The sequence below is a fragment of the Trichechus manatus genome, unplaced genomic scaffold (genome assembly GCF_000243295.1).
Source record: "Trichechus manatus latirostris isolate Lorelei unplaced genomic scaffold, TriManLat1.0 scaffold00057, whole genome shotgun sequence".
NCBI classification, from domain to species: Eukaryota; Metazoa; Chordata; class Mammalia; order Sirenia; family Trichechidae; genus Trichechus; species Trichechus manatus.
Genome location: NW_004443993.1, coordinates 13,784,894 through 13,806,338, shown reverse-complemented (window position 1 = coordinate 13,806,338; position 21,445 = coordinate 13,784,894). Strand labels below are relative to the sequence as shown.

Genomic DNA, 21,445 nt, shown 5'->3' with positions numbered 1-21,445 from the left:
TAAGGTGCACCTGACCCAAGCCATGGTGTTTAAAATTGCCTCATATGCATGCGAAAGCTGGACAATGAATAAGGAAGACCAAAGAAGAATTGATGCCTTTGAATTATGGTGTTGGTGAAAAATACTGAATATACCATGGACTGCCAGAAGAACGAACAAATCTGTCTTGGAAGAAGTATAGCCAGAATGTTCCTTAGAAGCAAGGATAGCGAGACTTCATGTCAGGTACTTTCTTTTTTAAAAATTTTTTTATTGTGCTTTAAGTGAAAGTTTACAATTCGAGTCAGTTTCTCATACAAAAATTTATACACACATTGTTCTGTGACCCTAGTTGCTCTCCCTATACTGTGACAGCACACTCCTCCCTTCCACCCCAGATTTCCCGTGTCCATTCAAGCAGCTCCTGACCCTCTCTGCCTTTTCATCTCACCTCCGGATACGAGCTGCCCATTTAGTCTCACGTATCTACTTGAGCTAAGAAGCACACTTTTCACGAGTATCATTTTATGTCTCACAGTCTAGTCTAATCTTTGTCTGAAGAGTTGGCCTCGGGAATGGTTTTAGTTTTGGGCTAACAGAGAGTCCAGGGGCCATGTCTTCCAGAGTCCCTCCAATCTCAGTCAAACCATTAAGTCTGGTCTTTTTACTAGAATTTGAGTTCTGCACCCCACTTTTCTCCTGCTCCATCAGGGACTCCTTGTTGTGTTCCCTGTCAGGGCAGTCATTGGTCATCTCATGTGCTTCGGATGTGTTATCAGAAGGGATCAGTCCCTGAAGAAGTACATCGTGCTTGGTAAAGTAGAGGGTTAGTGAAAAAGAGGAAGACCCTCAACGAGATGGATTGACACAGTGGTTACAACAATGGGCTCAAGCATAAAGATGATTGTGAAGATGGCAAAAGATCGGAAAATGTTTCATTCTGTTGTACATAGGGTCACTGTGAGTCAGAACTGACTCAACAGCAACAATACAAACTTTAACAACAGAATACAATGAATGACTAAATGAAGAAGTAAAACTGTGGTATATTCATCCAGTGGAATAAAACATAACGATCAAAAAAAAGAAAAAATTACTGCTGTGTGCAACAACATAGGTAAAATCTCACAGACCTTATGTAACTAGATGAAGTTAGACAGAACATACTTCCTACAGTATTATTCTGATTATCTGAAGTCCAAGAATGGGCAATCCTTATCTATGGCAATAACAGTCAGAACACTGGCGACTCCTAGGGTGAATATCAACTGGAAGAAGGACAGGAGGGAATCTTCCTGTGTGCCTTAAAATTTTCCTAAGTTGATCTCAGAGGAGGTAATATGAGTATATATCCTAAAAATTCATCATGTTGTACATTTAAGATTCGTACACATTATTCACTTCATTACTTGTGTGTATATATGAGAAAAACGTAAACGCTGTTTATAATTGTCATTTTTTAAAGGTCCTTCACCTTTTACCTACCGGCCCTGAGAACCACCGGTACCTCCTGCCTCTCATCCTGGAAAACTCCTCTCTCCAGGGTCTTCAGCACTAGGAGAGGTCAGACTGGGTAGCAGAGTCTGTACCCTGCTCCTAGGGAAAGATACCTGATATGTAAGAGTTGACAAACCATGAAACAGAAGCTAAACTAGAGACTTAACAGTCCTAAAGGTGGGGAAATATTTAGGAGAAGCAAAGAAATTCTTTCTCTAAAGAAAATGGTAAAAAAAAAAAAATTTTTAATGGCAAAATATGCAGATACCAACTTTCTCTGCTCCCCAAGGGTATCTCTGGTTACTGAAATCCGCGTTTCAGTTCATATACGGATTTAAGAAAACTAGGCTTTTCTCTACAGAGGAAATAAGGACAGCCGTGGTCTGACCCCAAATACAAGGCGGAACCACTGCACCCCACGGTCACGAGTTAGAGCCCTCTAGGTTCGCGCACGGAACCCCCTCTCTGAGGCACCAAGCATCCCCGAAACCGGAAGCGGAAGAGTGTGTCCTCGAATGGGCAGGCGCAATCCGTCACCGTGGTGCTCCGGTGGGAGGTCGGTGTAGCACTGTCGCCGGTCAGACGGCCCCATTAACGGGTGACCCGCAGGCTCCTGTCCCGGGTCTGAGGGCGCTGCTCCCGCTCCCCTCGCGATCCGGGTCTCTCCTCCCCCAGAGCCTCCGGACTCCCTCCAGCCGGGGAGCCGCCGCCGCCGCTTCCTGCGCGACCCCGGCCCCGCGGCCGCAGCTGCTTTCCGGAGGCCGAGGAGGTGGGGACCCGTGTCTCTCGGGGCGCTCACAGGTGAGACCGTGGGGGTCCTCGCCGCGCACACGTGTGCTTCTCAGAGCAGCGGCGTCAGCGTCCCCTTGGAGCGTGGGAGAAATGGGGGTCACGGGTCTCGGGGACGCCCGGGGTCGTTCGCCTGAGTGTAGATCCCGCTCCCACCTCCAGTCCGCCGCCCCCCGCGCTCGCCTGTGTTCTCTTTTCTTGTTTTTACAAGGCAGCCTCAGCCAGACTCCTCGGCCTTTTATGCCGGCACCCCCTAACGCACACACGCACGCACGCACGCACCTGCACACAGAAGCGCACACACTGCAGTCACACTGAGCTGCCCATCAGGCCTCAGTCACCCCGGCCTGTGTGTACGTTGTTGTTATCAGGAGCCGTGGAGTCAGTTCCGACTCAGCGACCCTGTGGACAACAGAATGAAACACTGCCCGGTCCTGCGCCATCCTCACGGGCGTTGTTTTGCCTGAGCCCATTGTTGCAGCCACTGTGTCAGTCCATCCCGTTCAGGGTCTTCCTCTTTTTCGATGACCCTCTGCTTTACCAAGTGTGATGTCCTTCTCCAGGGACTGGTCCCACCTGACAGCGTCCAAAGTATGGAGACGTAGTCTCGCCATCCTTGGAGAATTCTGGCTGTACTTCTTCCAACACAGATTTATTCGTTTTTTTGGCAGTTCCGTCTGTATATTTTGGCGTGTATATATTTACCATGTATTGAGCTGTTTGAGAAGAGCTGGGCCCTGTGTTAAGTACTTTATATACTGCATCTGATTTTATTCTCAAAACAACACTGTGAGGTAGGGAGTATTTGTGGCGATTTACAAAAGTCATAGTTTTAGAGAAATTAAATAGCTTGCCCAAGGACAAATATCTCATAAGTGGCAGTGTCTGAACTGAAGTTCAGGTCTGTTCTTACTTCAAGAATATTCTTGATCACAATTTCCCCGCCTAACATGGCGGCTCCTTGTTTTCTGTGCTTCATCAGGCAGGACTTTTGTGGAGTATTGCTGGTCATACAAAAGTGAAGATTGTGGTGAGGAATATACCCCCCTCGTTTAATGGTTATAGGTATTGAAGACAGATGAAGAATACAAAAACATGAGTTGGAACTAATGCATACATTTAGGATCTTATTTATCCCAATTTCAGAGGAAAATATTTAGTCAGAGGCATATTTCAAGGAATTTGTTTGGCTGTGAGTCAGAAATTTCCATCATGATTGTGTGAGAAACAATACGGCTAGTCCCAGTTGGTCTGATATAAAATGTGATGTTGCTGCACAAGCTTCAGAGAGGCGAGGAGGGATTTGTAGAGATCACACACCCAGTGTGTGTCATCTGTGCTGGACTGGATGCCGGAGATTGAGCCAGTTTTTGTTACCAATGAACCACACTTATTAAAAGGTGGAAGGCTTTTTGGAGCAAAAACCGTGCAGATTCCCAGTGTCAGAACCATGAATATTAGGAGTGAGGGCTAAATGGGAGATGTACGTAATGAAAGTAATCAGAATACTTCAGCAGATCCTAGAGGGTCAGCCACACTACAGTGTTGCAAAAAGTACTTTATCTTTTGCAATAATTATTTTACAAAGTAAGAGAGTCAAGTAGGGAGTCCCTGTGTGGCAGTAAAGGTGAAGGTTAGTAGCTGGAAGGTTGGCAGTTTGAACCCACCCAGATGTGCCTTGGAAGACAGGCCTGGCAATCTGCCTCCGAAAGGTCACAGCATTGAAAACCCTATGGAGAAACTTTAAAATGTCTACATTTAAGTGTTCTGTTTGAGAAATTATTGGGAACTCCAATGCCATTAGCGTAAGCTCTTTTCATGCTATGTTTGTGTGTGTGGTAAAATATATATAAAAATACCTTTTCTTATTTTAACCATTTTTACGTGTATAATTCCGTAACATAATTACTTACACTTTGTTGTGCAGACGTCACTTAGTTTCTAAGTTTTTCCATCTCCCTTAGCAGAAACTTGGTGCTTCTTAAGCATTAACTACCTGTCTCGGTTATCTAGTGCTGCTGTAACAAATACCACAAGTAGATGGCTTTAATAAACAGAGGTTTATTCTCTCAAAGTCTACGAAGCCAGAAGTCTGAATTTAGGGCACCAACTCTCCTGGTTCTGATGCTGCCATTTCTCTGCTGCTGCTTCTTGCCATCTGCGCCGTCCCTGGTCTTTCAGTTCTCCTCATTTCCTTCTGATTCATCCCTAGAATTGTCTTTGATGTCCATAATTCCACCAACAGTGTCTTCAAGGCAATCTAGGCTCTTACTGTTAGTCACCTTAAAACTCTTCCAGCGTCTACCCGTTTACAGTTTCAAAACTGCTTCCACATTTTAAGTATCTGTTAGAACATAGCCCACTCTTCCTGCGCTAAATTCTATCTTAGTTCTCTAGTGCTGCTATAACAGAAATACCACAAGTAGATGCCTTTCACAAACAGAAATTTATTCTCTCACAATATAGGGGACTAGAAGCCTGAATTCAGGATGCCAGCTCCCGGGGAAGGCTTTCTATCTCAGTTGGTTCTGGGAGAAGATCCTTGTCATCAATCTTTCTTTGACCCAGGAGCTTCTCAACGCAGGGACTCCTGGTCCAAAGGATGTGCTTCACTCCTGGCGCTTTCTTGGTGGTTTGAGATCGTTCTCCTCTCTGCTCGATTCTGTCCTTTATATCTCAAAAGAAATAGACTCAAGATACAACATAATCTTGTAGATTGAGTCCTGCATCATTAGCATAACTGTGTCTAATCCTGTCTAATTAACATGTTATCTTTAAAACGTTTATTCCTCAGCTACTTGTTACTGTTGTTGTTAGCGGCTGTCGAGTCGGTTCCAACTCATAGCAACCCTCCTTACAACAGAACAAAACACTGCCTAGTTCTGTGCCATTCTCACAATCGTTATGATTAAGCTCATTGTTATAGCCACTGTATCGGTCCATCTCGTTGAGGGTCTTCCTCTTTTTCCCTGACCCTCTACTTTACCAAGCATGATGTCCTTCTCCAGAGATTGAGCCCTCCTGTCCAAAGTATGTGAGACAAAGTCTCACCATCCATGCTTCTAAGGAGCATTCTGGCTGTACTTATATAAGGGCAGATTTGTTCATTTTTTTGGCAGTCCATGATATATTCTGTGCCACCACCGTAATTCAAAGGCGTCAATTCTTCTTCAGTGCTCCATATTCATTGTCAGCCTTCACAGGCATATGAGGTGATTGAAAACACCATGGCTTGGGTCAGGTGCTCCTTGGTCTTCAAAGTGACATCTTTGCTTTTCAACACTTTAAAGAGATCTTTTGCAGCAGACTTTCCCAATGCAGTGTGTCGTTTGGTATCTTGACTGCTGCTTCCATGTGTGTTGATTGTGGATCCAAGGAAAATGAAGTCTTTGACAACTTCAGTCTTTTCTCAGTTTATCATGATGTTGCTTATTGGTCCAGTTGTGAGGATTTTTGTTTTCGTTATGTTGAGGTGAGGTGTAATCCATACTGAAGACTGTAGTCTTTGATCTTCATCAATAAGTGCTTCAAGTCCTGTTCACGTTCAGCAAACAAGGTTGGGTCATCTGCATATCGCAGGTTGTTAGTAAGTCTTCCCCAAATCCTGAAGCCCCGTTCTTCATATAGTCCAGCTTCTCAGATTATTTGCTCAGCATACAGATTGAATAAGTATGGTGAAAGGATACAACCCTGACTCACAGCTTTCCTGACTTTAAACCACTCGGTATCCCCTTGTTCTGTTTGAATGACTGCCTGTTGATCTATGTACAGGTTCTTCATGAGCACAAGTGTTCTGGAATTCCCATTCTTTGCAGTGTTACCCATAATTCGTTATGATCCACACAGTCAAATGCCTTTGCATAGTCAATAAAACACAGGTAGACATCTTACTGGTATTCTCTGCTTTCAGCCAGGATCCATCTGACATTAGCAGTGATATCCCTTGTTCCATGTCCTCTTCTGAATCCAGCTTGAATTTCTGGCAGTTGCCTGTCGGTGGACTACTGCAGCTGCTTTTGAATGAACTTCAGCCAAATTTTACTTGGGTGTGATATTAATGATATTGTCCAATAATTTCTCATATGTTTGGGTCACCTTTCTTTGGAATAGGCATAAATGTGGTCTCTTCCTGTCAGTTGGACAGGTAGCTGTCTTCCAGATTTCTTGACATAGATGAGTGAGCACCTCCAGTGCTGCATCCATTTGTTGAAACATCTCAATTGATATTCCATCAATTGCTGGAGCCTTGTTTTTTGCCAATGCCTTTAGTGCACTTTGGACCTCTTCTTTCAGTGCCATTGGTTCCTGATCATATGCTGCCTCCTGAAATGGATGAACGTCGACCAGTTCTTTTTGGTATAATGACTCTGTATTCCTTCCATCTTCTTTTGATGCCTCCTGCATTGTTTAATATTTTCCTCATGGAATTCTTCAATATTCAAACTTGAGGCTTGAATTTTTTCTTCAGTTCTTTCAGCTTGAGAAATGCCGAGCATGTTTTTCCCTTCTGGTTTTCTAACTCCAGGTCTTTGCATATGTCATTATAGTACTTTGTTTTCTTGAGCTACCTCTTTGAAATCTTCCGTTCAGCTCTTCTACTTCTTCATTTCTTCCATTTGCTTTAGCTACTCGACATTCAAGAGCAAGTTTCAGAGTCTCTTTTGACATCCAAATAGATTTTGGAATGACAACCATGATTGAATGACTTCAGACAGGAGCTAGTTATGAACAAGTTAAGGAGGACTGTGAGGAGGCCTAGACAAGGAGATTGGTTGTGGATCAGGAAGATAGTGCAGTGATATAATGTACATGTGGATGGTTCAAAGGCATCTGTTGACAGAATGTTCATTCCTTGAGTCACAGGCTACAGATCAGTGAATGCTTCTCATACTTGGATGTCAGCTTGGATAATCCTGGGATCTTGTTAAAATGCAGAGTTTGATTCAGCTATTCTGGGGTGAAGGTTGAAAATCTGCATACTGAACAAGCTCCTACTTTATAGTGGAAATGATTAGTGTAGAAATAAGGACGTGAATTAAAATTAGTGAGTGCTATTAGAGAAAATAATGAAAGGAAGGCTAATGCTTAAAGGGGAGGCACTGGTGTGAAGATCATGTGAGCGAGGGAGCATTGACTCTGAGACCAAGAAATAAAAGAATAGGAGTCAGCTTGGAGGGAAGCAGGGTGGAAAGAAGTGGGAACAGGCAGGAAACGGTTCCTTAGAGGAAACTTTGTCATTTTCTGATTTGTTGATGGATTTATTATAAGGCTGAAAGACACGGTGTTCAGGAATCCTCCCTGATTTCTCAAAAGCTTAGGGACGAGTGGTGTCATGGTTTGAGAACAGAGGGAAAAATAAAAAACAAGTGGAAGAAGGAAATGTTAATTGCAAAAGTAACAGGAAAAATACTGATCTCATATTACACCGCTAGAAATGAAATGAAAACTTTTTTAAAAAGAACAGTATAGGGCTTTTAAGTGCACATAATTAAAAATGAATGAACCGTGATGAGTTCATTGAGGAAACTTGAAAAGTGTGTTTTTCCCGAAAATTCACCCATGTTAGTATCCACTAACAGTGTGTGTGTTGACCTATAATGGACAGAGTTACGTAGGTGAACTCACAACTTCAGCATTGGACCCTGACTCCCAGGAGGAAGTCAGGTTCAAGTTTTGCAGCCTGGCCAGGCCTGGTTGCTTTTTATGCTCTGGGATAAGTAAATTTTTCCATCTGTGATCTTGTTGCCAGAAAGAAGAGCCCATGGAGCTGCATGCAGAATGCAGGTGTGTGGTCTGCAGGCTGGAGCGTCTTCTGCCTTCAGTGCAAATGCCTCAGGGTGGACCATTGCCCTGAGCCTGGGAGGAAGCCAGAAACCTGTCACTCCCTGCTTCCTCAACACCGTTTCCCCCATCCTTCTTCCATTTCAGGTCTCAGGTGTGGTGCAGGGAGAACTGGGGACCTAGGGCAACCATCTTGCACATCCATAAACCACAAGTAAGGATTTCAACAGCTCTCACTGGTGTGTGGAGCAAACATTCATCTGCTTCCAAACTGCCCAGTGCTCTGCTTCCACTCCCATGCCTCTACCTGACGTGGCTTCTTGGGCTCAGAGACGACATTCTCTTAGACTTCTGGAGGCTGGAGAAGGAAATGGTGAGCTCTGCAGAGAACTGGGTTATTCTTTCAGTATGTGGGTGAGGCTGGATATGAATTATTGGGGGACAAGCTGTGTGTTGTGGGACCGTGGTTCCTCAGTGAAGACAAAAGGTGGCAGAGGAGGCCAAGGGACTGAGCCCTGGGAGGCATCCTGAGGCCCTGCTCCACTGTCACTGGGCCCTTCCTCTACACATATATGACTTTTCAAGATTTGGATGCCCGGGGTTACCTTGCTTATGTGACTCTCAGAGCTGGCACCATGGGGTGTTAAATCCCCACCCTGGGCCTTGGTGCTCTGTGTTGTATGACAGAGTCTCCTGACCAGAACATGAAGATGGAGGAGGTCTGGCTGTGGAGGCTGAGCCTTGCCCTCCAGAGCCATGCTTGTCCCATCTCTGTGAACAGTTTTCCTGACTTCCCCCAGGCACTGGAGCATTTTCTGTGTAGTTCTCAATCTAAGTTTCCCATCACACACTGTGTTATGGGTTAGAAAAGGGGGCAGAGTTCATAGCTGAAGACCCTGACTGTTTATGGGATCCTGGGTGATGTTGATTTTCTGACATCACCAAAGATGGGAACAGTGAGTCCAGCTGGATCCTGTGTGGGGTCTTCAGATCCGTTTTCCCCCCAGTGGGGAATGCTTTTGCCTTGAGGCTCTCAGGTGTGTGGAAAGCATGAATCCCCATTCTAGGTCCTTGTCCTCCCATCTGTGCCTGGAGCTGGTATTTAATCCTATAGTTGTTGACTTCTCCATAGTCTTGAATTAGAATCTAAAATTAAAGTGTTCTCTTTTGCCAGAGATGCTCAACGTGTGAGATGCGTGTATTTAAGTTCTTGCGTTTACAGTTGCCATTGGAGGAAAATTTCTAGATCATTTGGTGTGTTTCTGCTGAGAAGTTTTCAACTTAATGAATGTAAACTTTTCAAACTCAGAGGAATGCCTGTTTTAACTGAGGTAAAACTTACGCTTAAGCCTACTTAAATCTTGACAAGATTGTTACAGAGTCCTATTACACTTAACAAGTCATACCAGAACCTCTGATGTGTTACATATTTCAGCGATTTTAGAGACATTTTCCTGTCTAAGATAGAATGGATGTATAGACTCTGATGTCCCTGGTTACTGGGTTTCAAAAGAGATCTCTAATTTATACTTTTGTGATTTGCAGAAGTATACTAGACCATTTAATAACAGGTGTTAAATTAAATTTTAAATAGTTTTATTATTACAACATGAATTTCTAGTAAAACCACTTAATGTCTCATTTGACTTATATGATGTTTAAAAGTACATGTAGTTTACTGAAATTATGTTTTTTCCAATGAATAATACCTCCAAACTTCAAAACTCAATATGAGCTTGAAAAGTATACTTTCTGAAGACTTGTCTTCATTCAGTCCATCTCTTTTCTCCCAGCTTCCTGTAAATAACCAACTTTATTACTTTCTGAAGCATCTTGCTAGTGTTTATGTCGAAGCAAGCAAATAGAAATAGACATTTTTTATTTCTCCTCGTTACGCAAAAGATAGCATGGAATTTACACTTTTAATGAATGATCATTCTGGTGATCTTTTGAAACAATATATAAAAACAAAACCAAGTTGCCATTGAGTCAATTCTGACTCATAGCAATCCTATAGGACAGAGTAGAATGGCCCCATAGGGTTTTCAGAGCAGACTACCACAGCTTTTTCCCTCGGAGCTGCTGGTAGTTTGAACCTCCGAACTTTCGGTTAGCAACTGAACGCTTTAAGCACTGTGCCACCAGGGCTGTTATAACAATGCATAGAGAGCTTAGATCTCAATTCTTCTGTAACTCCAGAATACTACATACGATTGACCTTAGTTTTTTTGTTGTTGTTTTTAACTGTATCGCCATGAATGGACGCTTGGATTGTGGCCATTGTTTTGCTTTTATGGTGCTAGTTCTAGTGAATATAAATGTAAATTTCTAAGATCCGGTTAGCAATAGTTTAGGTATAAAAGCTTTTTTGAACTAAGGTAAGTAAAATCAAGAGGAAGGAGTTTTCACATGGCTTTATATAATTAATTTATGAAAATTACATTTCTTTTGTGTTTTAAATAATACTTTGAACTTTCTATTGTCAACTGTATCATAAATAAGCAGTGTATAAACTTCTCCTATAGAATCTAAATAGTAATCTGAGTTGCTGATAATAAATAGACCTTGGTCAGTTTTTATGGTCTCCCTGCGTGTCCCACCCTGATCTCATCACCTCCTGCCTGGAAATTGTTGCTCTGTGTATTTAGAAGTTATGACTATTAACCAATATCATTGCTATTATTATAGCCTTGCCACTCAAGTCCTTTTTTTTCTATTGTGCTTTAGATGAAGGTTTACAGAGCAAATTCATTTCTCATTAAACAATGCACATATCGTTTTGTGACACTGGTTGCCAACCCCAGACATATCAACACTTCCCCTTCTCAAGCTTGGGTTCCCCATTACCAGCTTTCCTGTCCCCTCCTGCCTTTTCGTCCTTGCCCCTGGGCTGGTGTGCCCAGTTAGTCTCGTTTTGTTTTATAGGCCTGTCTAATCTTTGGCTGAAGGGTGAACCTCAGGAGTGACTTCAGTACAGAGTTAAAAGCGTGTCCAGGGGCCATGTTCTCGGGGTTTTATCGCCCAAGTCTTAATCCATCAATTCTGTTTTGTTTAGTTTTGCCTCTTTATGGGCTTTCTGTGAATTCAGTTATTACTGTATCTGGGTTCTTCAGTGACTTGTTTCCCTAGGATGCTGTTGAATTTCATACATGTTGGTATCTATAGCTTTAGTCCACCCATGTGCCTGTGTATGTTCCCATGGTATGAACAGGCCACAATCTACCTAGCCAGTGTAGAGCGTCAGCATTTGGGTGATTCAAGTGTAATTTTGCCCTTGTGAGTATTGCTGCTCTTCTGTTCATTCTCTTCCCAGGCTCCATGTGCTCCTGCACAATAATTCTGCAGTGAGGGAAAACGGCTGTGTTGTAGACCATAGCCATGTTCAAACTTACTAGGAAATACTGATGCATTGCATTGGGCTAATATACTGCAAAAGACCTCTTTAAAGTGTTAAAAAGCAAAGACGTCACTTTAAGGACTAAGATGCACCTAACCCAAGCCTTGGTGTTTTCAGTTGCTTCATATATGCATATGAAAGCTGGACAATGAATAAGGAAGACCAAAGAAGAATTGATGTCTTTGAATTATAGTGTTGGCAAAGAATATTGAATATACCATGGACTGCCAGAACGAACAAGTCTGTCTTGGAAGAAATACAGACAGAATGCTCCTTGGAAGCCAGCTTGGTAAGACTTTGTTTCACTTACGTTGGACAGGTTATCAATAGGGACCAGTCCTTGGAGAAGGACATCATGGTTGGTAAAATAGATGATCAGCAAAAAAAAGGAATACCCTCAAGGGTATGGATTGACAACAGCAGTGGCTGCAACAGTGGGCTCAAGCTTAACAATGATTGTGAGAATGGCTCAGGACTGGACAGTGTTTCATTCTGTTGTACGTAGGGTCGCTATGAGTCGGAACCGACTCGACAGCACGTGACAACACTAATGCAGTTTACAACTTCTTCCTCCTGTAAAGTATACATATGTATATTATTTCTTCCATCTGCTTATCTAATTTTTGCCCTTGTAAAGAGGGTGAAATGGTGTTTTTGATTTTATTTTGTAATTATAGTATTCCACTACTGACAAGGCTGTGCATATTTTCCCCGTTAATTTATATTTCTATGACTTTTAGATCTTCTTTACAAACTTTGAAAATTTTTCTTCTAGTATGTAACTTACCTTTTCACTGATTTTCCCTGCCCTTTGATAAATAGTTGTAAATTTTGATATAGTTGAATTGGTCGGTCTTCCCTTATGTCTTTCTCTTAAGAAGTTTTCCTCTATTCTGATGTCATAAGATCATTTGCTTATAACTTGGAAAAGTATTATAATTTTACTTTTTAGTATTTAAAACTAATCTACCTGGAGTTGATTTTTTAAATATGGAGTACTTGAGAATAGGTTAATTATTCCAATTATATCATTAGTTGATTTTTTTAAAAAAGCTAGTTGCCATAGAGTCGATTCTGAGTCATGGTGACGTGTTTCCGAGTAGAACTGCACACGCTATGGTTTTCGGTGACTGATTTTTTGGAAGTAGATCTTTAGACCTTTCTTCAGACATGCCTGTGGGTGAACTCAAACCACCAACCTTTCAGGTAGTAGCAGAGCACTTAACCCTTTGTGCCACTGAGGGATTCCATTTAGTTGACCCTTCCCTACTTTTTGAAGTACTTGTGCTTTCTGTTACTGCCCTGCATTGCTTGCTGTGTCATGAATCAACTTTGTATAGATTGGTGGGCATTTTCCAGGGCTGTTTGTTTTTTCCCATTGATCTATTTGCGTATTCCGGTACTGGTAAGTTCAGGCTGCTAGCCAAAAAGTTGGCAGTTCGAATCACCAGCCGCTTCTTGGAAATCCTATGGGGCAGTTCTGCTCTGTTTTACAGGATCACTGTGAGTCGGAATCGACTTGACGGCAGTGAGTTTGGTTTTTTTCTTAGTTTATACTGATACTGCACTGTGTAATATACTATAGCTTTCCTTATAAAATAAACGTGTGAAAGTATATATATATGATGTATTTGGAGAAGCCCCATGCCTTTTTCCTTAGAACATGTTGGCTATTCATGGACACTTGCCCTTCCAAATACGTTTGTAATTTTTTTAATTTCTAAAAAGGAATTAAATTGCTTGGAATTTTAGCGCAGTGCATTGAAAATAGCGATATATCTGGGGAGAAGAGTTTTCTAAGAGTATGCTCTACCTTTTCATTTCCTTCAGTGCATTCGGATGTCATGTAATAATGTTTTATAATTTTTTCATTGTTGTTAGGTGCTGTCGAGTCAGTTCCGAGTCACAGCAACCCTATGTACAACAGCATGAAACACTGCCCAATTCTGCACCATCCTCAGAATCGTTGTTATGCTTGAGCCCATTGTTGTAGCCACTGTGTCAGCCAGTCTCTTTTTTGCTAACCGTCTGCTTTACAAAGCATGATGTTCTTCTCCAGGGACTGGTCCCTCCTGATAACTTGTCCAAAGTCTGAGACAAAGTCTTGCCATCCTTACTTCTAAGGAGCATTCTGGCTATACTTTTTCCAAGACAGATTTGTTCGTCCTTTTGGCAGTCCATGGTATATTCAGTATACTATACGAAGAAGAATGGTGCGTGAGGATTGGAGAAAGACTCATTAACGTGTGTTATGCAAAGGTCACAACCTTGCTTGCTGAAAGCGAGGAGGACTTGAAGTACTTACTGATGAAGATCAAAGACTACAGCCTTCAGTATGGATTACCCCTCAACATAAAGGAAACAAAAGTCCTCACAACTAGACCAGTAAGCAACATCATGATAAATGGAGAAAAGTTTGAAGTTGTAAAGGATTTCATTTTACTTGGATCCACAATCAACGCCCATGGAAGCAGCAGACAAAAAATCAGACTACACATTGCATTCTGAAAATCTGCAAAAGACCTCTTTAAAGTGTTGAAAAGCAAAGATGTCACTTTAAGGACAAAGGTGGGCCTGACCCAAGCCATGATGTTTTCAGTCGCCTCATATGCATGTGAAAGCTGAGCAATGAATAAGGAAGACCGAAGAAGAATTGATGCTTTTGAATTACGGTGTTAGAGAAGAATATTGAATATGCCGTGGACTGCCAAAAGAACAAACAAATCTGTCTTGGGAGAAGTATAGCTAGAATGCTCATTAGAAGCGACGATGGCGAGACTTCGTCTCACATACTTTGGCCATGCTATCAGGAGGGACCAGTCCCTGAAGGACATCATGGTTGGTGAAGTAGAGGGTCATAAAAAAAGAGGAAGACCCTCGATGAGGTGGATTGACATAGTGGCTGCAACAAGGGGCTCAAGCATAACAACGATTGCAAGGATGGCGCAGAACCGGGCAGTGCTTTGTTCTGTTGTACTTAGGGGCACTGTGAGTCAGAACCAACTCGACGGCACCTAACAACAACAAAAACATACAGATTAAATACGTATGGTGAAAGGATACAACCCTGACACACACCTTTCCTGATTTTAAACTACGCAGTATCCCCATGTTCTGTTCAAACGACTACCTCTTGGTCCATGTACAAGTTCCACCTGTTCTTCATAGAGTCCAGCTTCTTGACTCATTTGCTTAGCATACAGATTGAATAGATATAGTGAAAGGATATAATCCTGACGCACACCTTTCCTGACTTTAAACCACGCAGTATCCCCTTGTTCTGTTTGAATGACTGCCTCTTGGTCTATGTACAGGTTCCTCATGAGCTTGATTAAGTGTTCTGGGATTCGCATTCTTCGCATTGTTATCCATAATATGTTATAATCCACACAGTCGAATGCCTTTGTATAGTCAATAAAACACAGGTAAACATCTTCCTGGTATTCTTTGCTTTCATTAACATAATTGGTATTTTTACTTGGGTGTGATATTAATGATATTGTTGGATTATTTCTGCATTCTGTTGGATCATCTTTCTTTGGAATAGGCATAATTATGTGTACCTTCCAGTCAGTTGGCCAGGTAGCTGTCTTCCAAATTTCTTGACATAGACGAGTGAGCACTTCCAGTGCTGCATCTGTGTGTTGAAACATTTCAATTGGTATTCCGTCAATTTCTGGAGTCTTGTTTTTTGCCACTGCCTTCAGTGCAGCTTGGTTTTTTTTTTTTTTTTTCAGTACCATTGGTTCCTGATCGTATGCTGTGTTCTGAAATAGTTGAACATTGACCGATTCTTTTTGGTAATAGTGACTCTGTGTATTCTTTCTATCTTCTTTTGATGCTTCCTGCGTTGTTTAATGTTTTCCCCATAGAATCCTTCAGTACTGCAACTCGAGGCTTGAATTTTTTTCTTCAGTTCTTTCAGCTTGAGAAATGCCAAGCGTGTTATTTCCTTTTGATTTTCTATCTCCAGGTCTTTGCACGTGTAGTTATAATACTTTTGTCTTCTCGAGCCACCCATTGAAATCTTCTGTCTAGCTCTTTGCTTCATCATTTCTTCCTTTCACTTTAGCTACTCTACGTTCAGGAGCAAGTTTCAGAGTCTCTTCTGACATCCGTTTTGGTCTTTTCATTCTTTTTAATGTCCTCTTGCTTTTTTCATGTATGATACCCTTGATATCATACATAAGCACAGCTCATCTGGTCCTCGGTTGTTAGTGTTCACGCGTCAGATCTATTCTTGAGATGTTCTCTAAATTCAGGTGGAATATATTCAAGGTCGTACTTTGGATTTTGTGGACTTGTTCTAATTTTCTTAGGCCTCAACTTAACTTGAAGTTGCATGTGAGCAATTTATGGTCTGTTCCGCAGTTGGCTCCTGGCCTTGTTCTGACTGATGATACTGAACTTTTCCATAGTCTCTTTCCACAAAGGTAGTCGATTTGATTCCTGTGTTTTCCATCTGGCGAGGTCCACTTGTATAGTTGCCGTTTATTTTGTTGGAAAAAGGTATTTGCATTGAAGAAGTCATTGGTCATACAAAATTCTGTTATGCAATTTCCAGCATCGTTTCTGTCAGCAGTGTTATATTTTCCAACTACCAATCCTTTTTTGTTTCCAACTTTTGCATTACAATCACCAGTAATTATCAATGCATCCTGATTGAATGTTCAATTTCAGACTGCAGAAGTTGATAAAAATCTTCAGCTTCTTCATCTTTGGCCTTAGTGGTTTGTGTGTAAGTTTCAACAATAGTTGTGTTAATTTGTCTTCCTTGTAGGTGTATTGATATTATCCTATTACTGACAGCATTGTGATTTCAGGATAGATCTTGAAATGTTTGTTTTGATAATGAACGAAATGTCATTTCTTTTCATCCTGTTATTCCTAGCATAGTAGATCATACGATTGTCCAATTCAAAATGGCTAATACCAGTCCATTTCAGCTCACTAATGCCTAGGATATTGATGTTTATGCGTTCCGTTTCATTTTTGACGATTTCCAATTTTCCTAGATTCATACTTCATACATTCCATGTTTCAATTATTAACAGATGTTTGCAACTGTTACTTCTCATTTTGAGTCGTGCCACATCAGCAAATGAAGGTCTCGGAAGCTTGACATCATCCACACGATTAAGGTCGACTCTATTAGGCAGCTTTTTCCCAGTCATGTTTTAAGTGCCTTCTAACTTGAGTGGCTCATCTTCCAGCACTATATCAGACAGTGTTCTGCAGCTATTTGTAAGGTTTTCACTGGCTAATTCTTTTCAAAAGTCGACCACCCGTTCTGCATGAGCACAGTTAAATGTTCTGGAATTCCCATTCCTCATGTTATCTGTAGTTTGTTATGATCCACACAGTTCAATGCCTTTGCGTAGTCAATAAAACACAGGTAAATATTTTTGTCTTTTCTTTTTTTCTTATTTTTTTAATGACCTCTTTCATTCCACAACTCATCTGGCCTTTAGTCATTAGTGTTTAATGAGTCAAATCAATTCTTGAGATGGTCTTTAAATTCAGGTGGAATATACTCAAGGTCATACTTTGGCTCTCGTGGACTTGTTCTAATTTTATTCAGGTTTAACTTGAACTTGCATATAAGCAACTGATGGTCTGTTCCACAGTCAGCCTCTCGCTTTGTTCTGAATGATGGTATTGAGCTTTTCCATCATTTATTTACATGGATGTATTCAATTTGATTCCTGTGTATTCTGTCCGGGGAGGTCCACATATATAGTCACCTTTTGTGTTGGTAAAAAAAAAAAAAGGATCTGCAATGAGGAAGTCATTAGTCTTGCAAAATTCTATCATGCAATTTCTGGCCTCATTTCTTTCACTAAGGCCTTATTTTCCAACTACTGTTCTGTCTTCTTTGTTTCCAACTTTTGCATTCCAATCACCAGTAATTATCAATGCATCTTGGTTGCATGTTTGATGAATTTCAGACTGCAGAGGTTGGTAAAAATCTTCAATTTATTCATCTTTGGCCTTAGTGGTTGATGGGTAAATTTGAGTAATAGTCATATTAGCTGATCGTCCTTGTAAGTGTGTGGATATTATCCTATTACTGACAGTGCTGTACTTCACGATAGATGTTGAAATGTTCTTTTTGATGATGAATGCAACAATATTCCTTTTCAATTTTTCATTCTTTGCATAGTAGACTATATGATGATCCGATTCAAAACGGCCAATACCAGTCCTTTCCAGCTCAGTAATGCTTAAGATATTGATGTTTATACATTCCATTTCATTTTTGATATCTTCTAATTTTTCCATATTCATACTTCATACATTCCATGTTCCTGTAATTAATGGCTGTTTTCAGCTTTCTTCTCATTTTAAATCGTACCACATAAGCAAATGAAGGTCCCGAAAGCTTGATTCCCTCCACATCATTAAAGTCAGCTCTATTTTGAGGAGGTGGCTGTTTCCCAGTCTTTTGATTGCCTTCCAACCTGAGGGGCTCATCTTCTGGCACTATATCAGATAATGTTCTGCTATTCATGAGGTTTTCACTGGCTAATTTTTTTCAGAGTAGACTGCCAGGCCCTTCTTTGTGTCTTAGTCTGGAAGCTCAGCTGAAACCTGTCCACCATGGGTGACTCTGCTGGTATTTGAAATACTGGTGGCATAGCTTCCAGCATCAGAGCAATATGTAAGCCACTACAGTTTGACAAAGTGACTAAGACGCGTGGGAGATGTTTTGTTATGAAAACAACATTAGTCTTCTTGTACATCTCTATCAGAGCTCTTGGGTGACCTGGTATATTGTATTTGAAAGGAATCTTTTTTTCTGAGCAGTACGTCTTAACAGTGGGCTTAAAACATTCATTAAACCGTGTTGTAAGTAGATGTGCTGTCATCCAGGCTTTGTTCCATTTATAGAGCACAGGTGGAGTAGATTTAGCATAATTCTTAAGGACCCTAGGATTTTTGGAATGGTAAATGAGCATTTGCTTCAAGTTAAAGTCACTAGCTGGATTAGCCCCTAACAAGAGAGTCAGCCTGTCTTTTGAAACTTTGAAGCCAGGGATTGACTTTTTCTCTGTAGCTATGAAAGTCCTAGATGGCATTGTTTTCCAATACGAGGGTACTTCATGTACATTGAAAATCTGTTGTTTAATGTAACCACCTTTATCAATTGTCTTAGCTAGATCTTCTGGATAACCTGCTGCAGCTTCTACATCAGCACTTGCTGCTTCACCTTGCACTTTTATGTTATGGAAATGACTTCTTAAACCTCATGAACCAACTTCTGCTAGCTTCAGACTTTTTTTCTGTATCCTCCTCATCTCTCTCAGCCTTCATACAGTTGAAGAGAGTTAGGGCCTTGCTCTGGATTAGGCTTTGGCTTAAGGGAATGTTGTGGCTGATTTGGTCTTTCCAGACCACTAAAACTTTCTCCATATCAGCAATAAGGCTGTTTTCCTTTCTTATCATTCATGTGTTCGCTGGAGTAGCACTTTTAATTTCCTTCAAGAACTTTTCCTTTGCATTCACAACTTGGATAACTGTGTGGCGAAAGAGGCCTGGCTTTTGGCCTATTTCTTTTGGCATGCCTTCCTTACTAACCTCAATCATTTCTAGCTTTTCATTTAAAGCGAGAGATGTGCAACTCTTCTTTTCACTTGAAAACTTAAAGTCATTGTAGGATTGTTAATTGGCCTAATTTCAATATTGTGTCTCGGAATAGGGAGGCCCCAGAGAGAGATGGGGGAATGGCTGGTTGGTGGCGCAGTCAGAAGACACACATTTATCGATTAAGTTCACTGTCTTATGTGGGCGCAGTTTGTGGCACCCCAAAACAATTACAATGGTAACGTCAAAGATCACTGATCCCAGATCACCGTAACAGATATAATAATAAAGAAAAAGTTTGAAATATTTCAAGAATTACTAATATTTTGAGAATTGCTAAAATGTGACACAGAGACATGAGGTGAGCACATGCTGTTGGAAAAATGGCACCGATAGACTTGCTCAACGCAGGATTGCCACAAACCTTCAATTTGTGAAAAACAATACCTGTGAATGCAGTAAAACGAAGCGCAATAAAATGAGGTATGCCTGTACAATGTTGTAGAGGATTGGTGAGTGGGAAGATCTTGCCTTGTTCCCAGTCTTGGCAGGAAAGCATCTAGTTTCTTGCCGATGATTATGATGTTAACTGTAGGTTTTTTTGTAAATGTTCTTTATCAAGTTGAGGACATTTCTTTTTTTTCCTAGTTTGCTGAGAATTTTTATTCTGAATGGGTGTTGGATTTTGTCAGGTCCCTTCTCTGCATCTATTGATATGTTCATATGATTTTTCTTGCTTAGCCTGTTGATGTGGTCAATTTCATCAATTGATTTTCCAGTGTTGAACCAGTCTTCCATGCATAGAATAAATTCCACATGGTCATGGCTTATAGTTCTTGTTATACATTGTGGGATTAAATTTCCTAATATTTTGTTGGGAAGTTTTATATCTGTGTTCATGAGAGATATTGGTCTGTAGTTTTTCTTTTTTGTAATACTTTAATATCTGCCTGGTTTTGGTATTTGTGTGATACTAGCCTGATAAAATTAGTTTGCAAGTATTTGCTTCGGTTTTCTGGAAGAGATAGAGAATTTGGTATACTTTCTTGATTAAATGCTGGGTAAACATTTCTTGATTAAATGTTTTCTTGTTTCCTAAGATGGAATGTTAGGTTATTGATATTAGATCTGTTCTTCTTTTCTAATGTGTACATTCAGTGCTGTAAATTTCCCTCTCAGCATGGTTTCTCTGCATCCAGCAAGTTTGGTAAGTTGTATTTTCATTTTCACTTTGTTTCCAGCTATCTTTCTTTTATTAATGTCTAGTTTAATTCCAACATGGTCTGAGCACATGCTTGTATGATATCTAATCTTTTAAATATATTAAGATGTGATCTGCATTGGTGAATATTCCCTGTGAGCTTGAGAAAACTGTGTATTGTTTTTTTAGATGACATATTGTGTAAATGTCAATTATATCCAGCTGATTGACAGTGTTGTTAGTTCAACTATGGCCTTTCTGATTTGCGATCTTTTGGCTCTGTCCATTACTAATGGAGGGGTGTCGAAATCTCCAACTAAAATAGTAGATCTCTTTATTTCTCCTTGCAGTTCTCTTGGTTTTTGCCTCAAATATTTTGGCACTCTGTTGACTCTTCTATCATGTAATGCTCCTCTTTATCCTGATCACTTTTCTTGCTCTGGAATCAGCTTTGTCTAAAGTTAATATAGCTGTTCCGTCTTCCTTTGGAGTTTCTTTTACTTTTAATCTGTGTCTTTGTATTTTAAGTGACTTCATTATAGACATTGTAGTCTCTGCCTTTAGATTGGTGTATATAGACCGTTGACATTTAAACAGATTATTGATACAGTTGGATTAATGTCTTCATGTTGTGTGTGCCGTTGAGTTGACTCTGATTCATTGTGACCCTATAGTACAGAGTAGAACTGCCCCATAGGTTTCCAAGGCTGAAATCTTTATGGATTGACACAATGGCTGCAATAATCTGCTCAAACATAGCAATGCTTGTGAGGATGGCAGGGGACTGGGCAGTGTTTCATTCTGTTGTACATGGAGTTGCTATGAGTCGGAACCAGTTCGATGGCACCTAATAACAATGATCTTTACGGAAGCAGACTGCCACGTTTCTCCCACAGAGCAGCTGTTGGGTTCGAACCGCCAACCTTTTGGTTTAGCACCTGAATGCTTAACCACTATGCCATCAGGGCTCCTTACCATGTTTTTTAGTGTTTTTTCTATTTTTTCTCCTTGTTCTTTCTTATCTTTCATTGTTTTTCTATCTCCATTGGTTTTAATTGAGATTTATATGTCATTCAATATTCTCCTTCATATATCAATTGTATTTCCTTTTTTTCCCCTTTTAGTGGTTACTGTAGAGTTTGCAATGGACATTTACCACTATTCCAGTGCACTTTCGGGTAACATTATGTGACTTCATGGGCAGTACAAGTACCTTA

At 40.8% G+C, this 21,445-nt stretch overlaps 1 protein-coding gene across 1 annotated transcript in view; it reads left to right on the top strand.

Moving 5' to 3' along the window:
- The first annotated feature begins 2,060 nt into the window (after positions 1–2,060).
- The window catches only part of LOC101342334 (zinc finger protein 709-like), a 129,606-nt gene continuing 110,221 nt past the window's right edge, over positions 2,061–21,445 (top strand). Inside the window, 3 exon segments of the mRNA XM_023733321.1 lie at positions 2,061–2,277; positions 8,015–8,049; positions 8,194–8,419. Of these exon segments, the coding sequence (XP_023589089.1) occupies positions 8,027–8,049; positions 8,194–8,419 (249 nt within the window). The 5' untranslated portion in view covers positions 2,061–2,277; positions 8,015–8,026.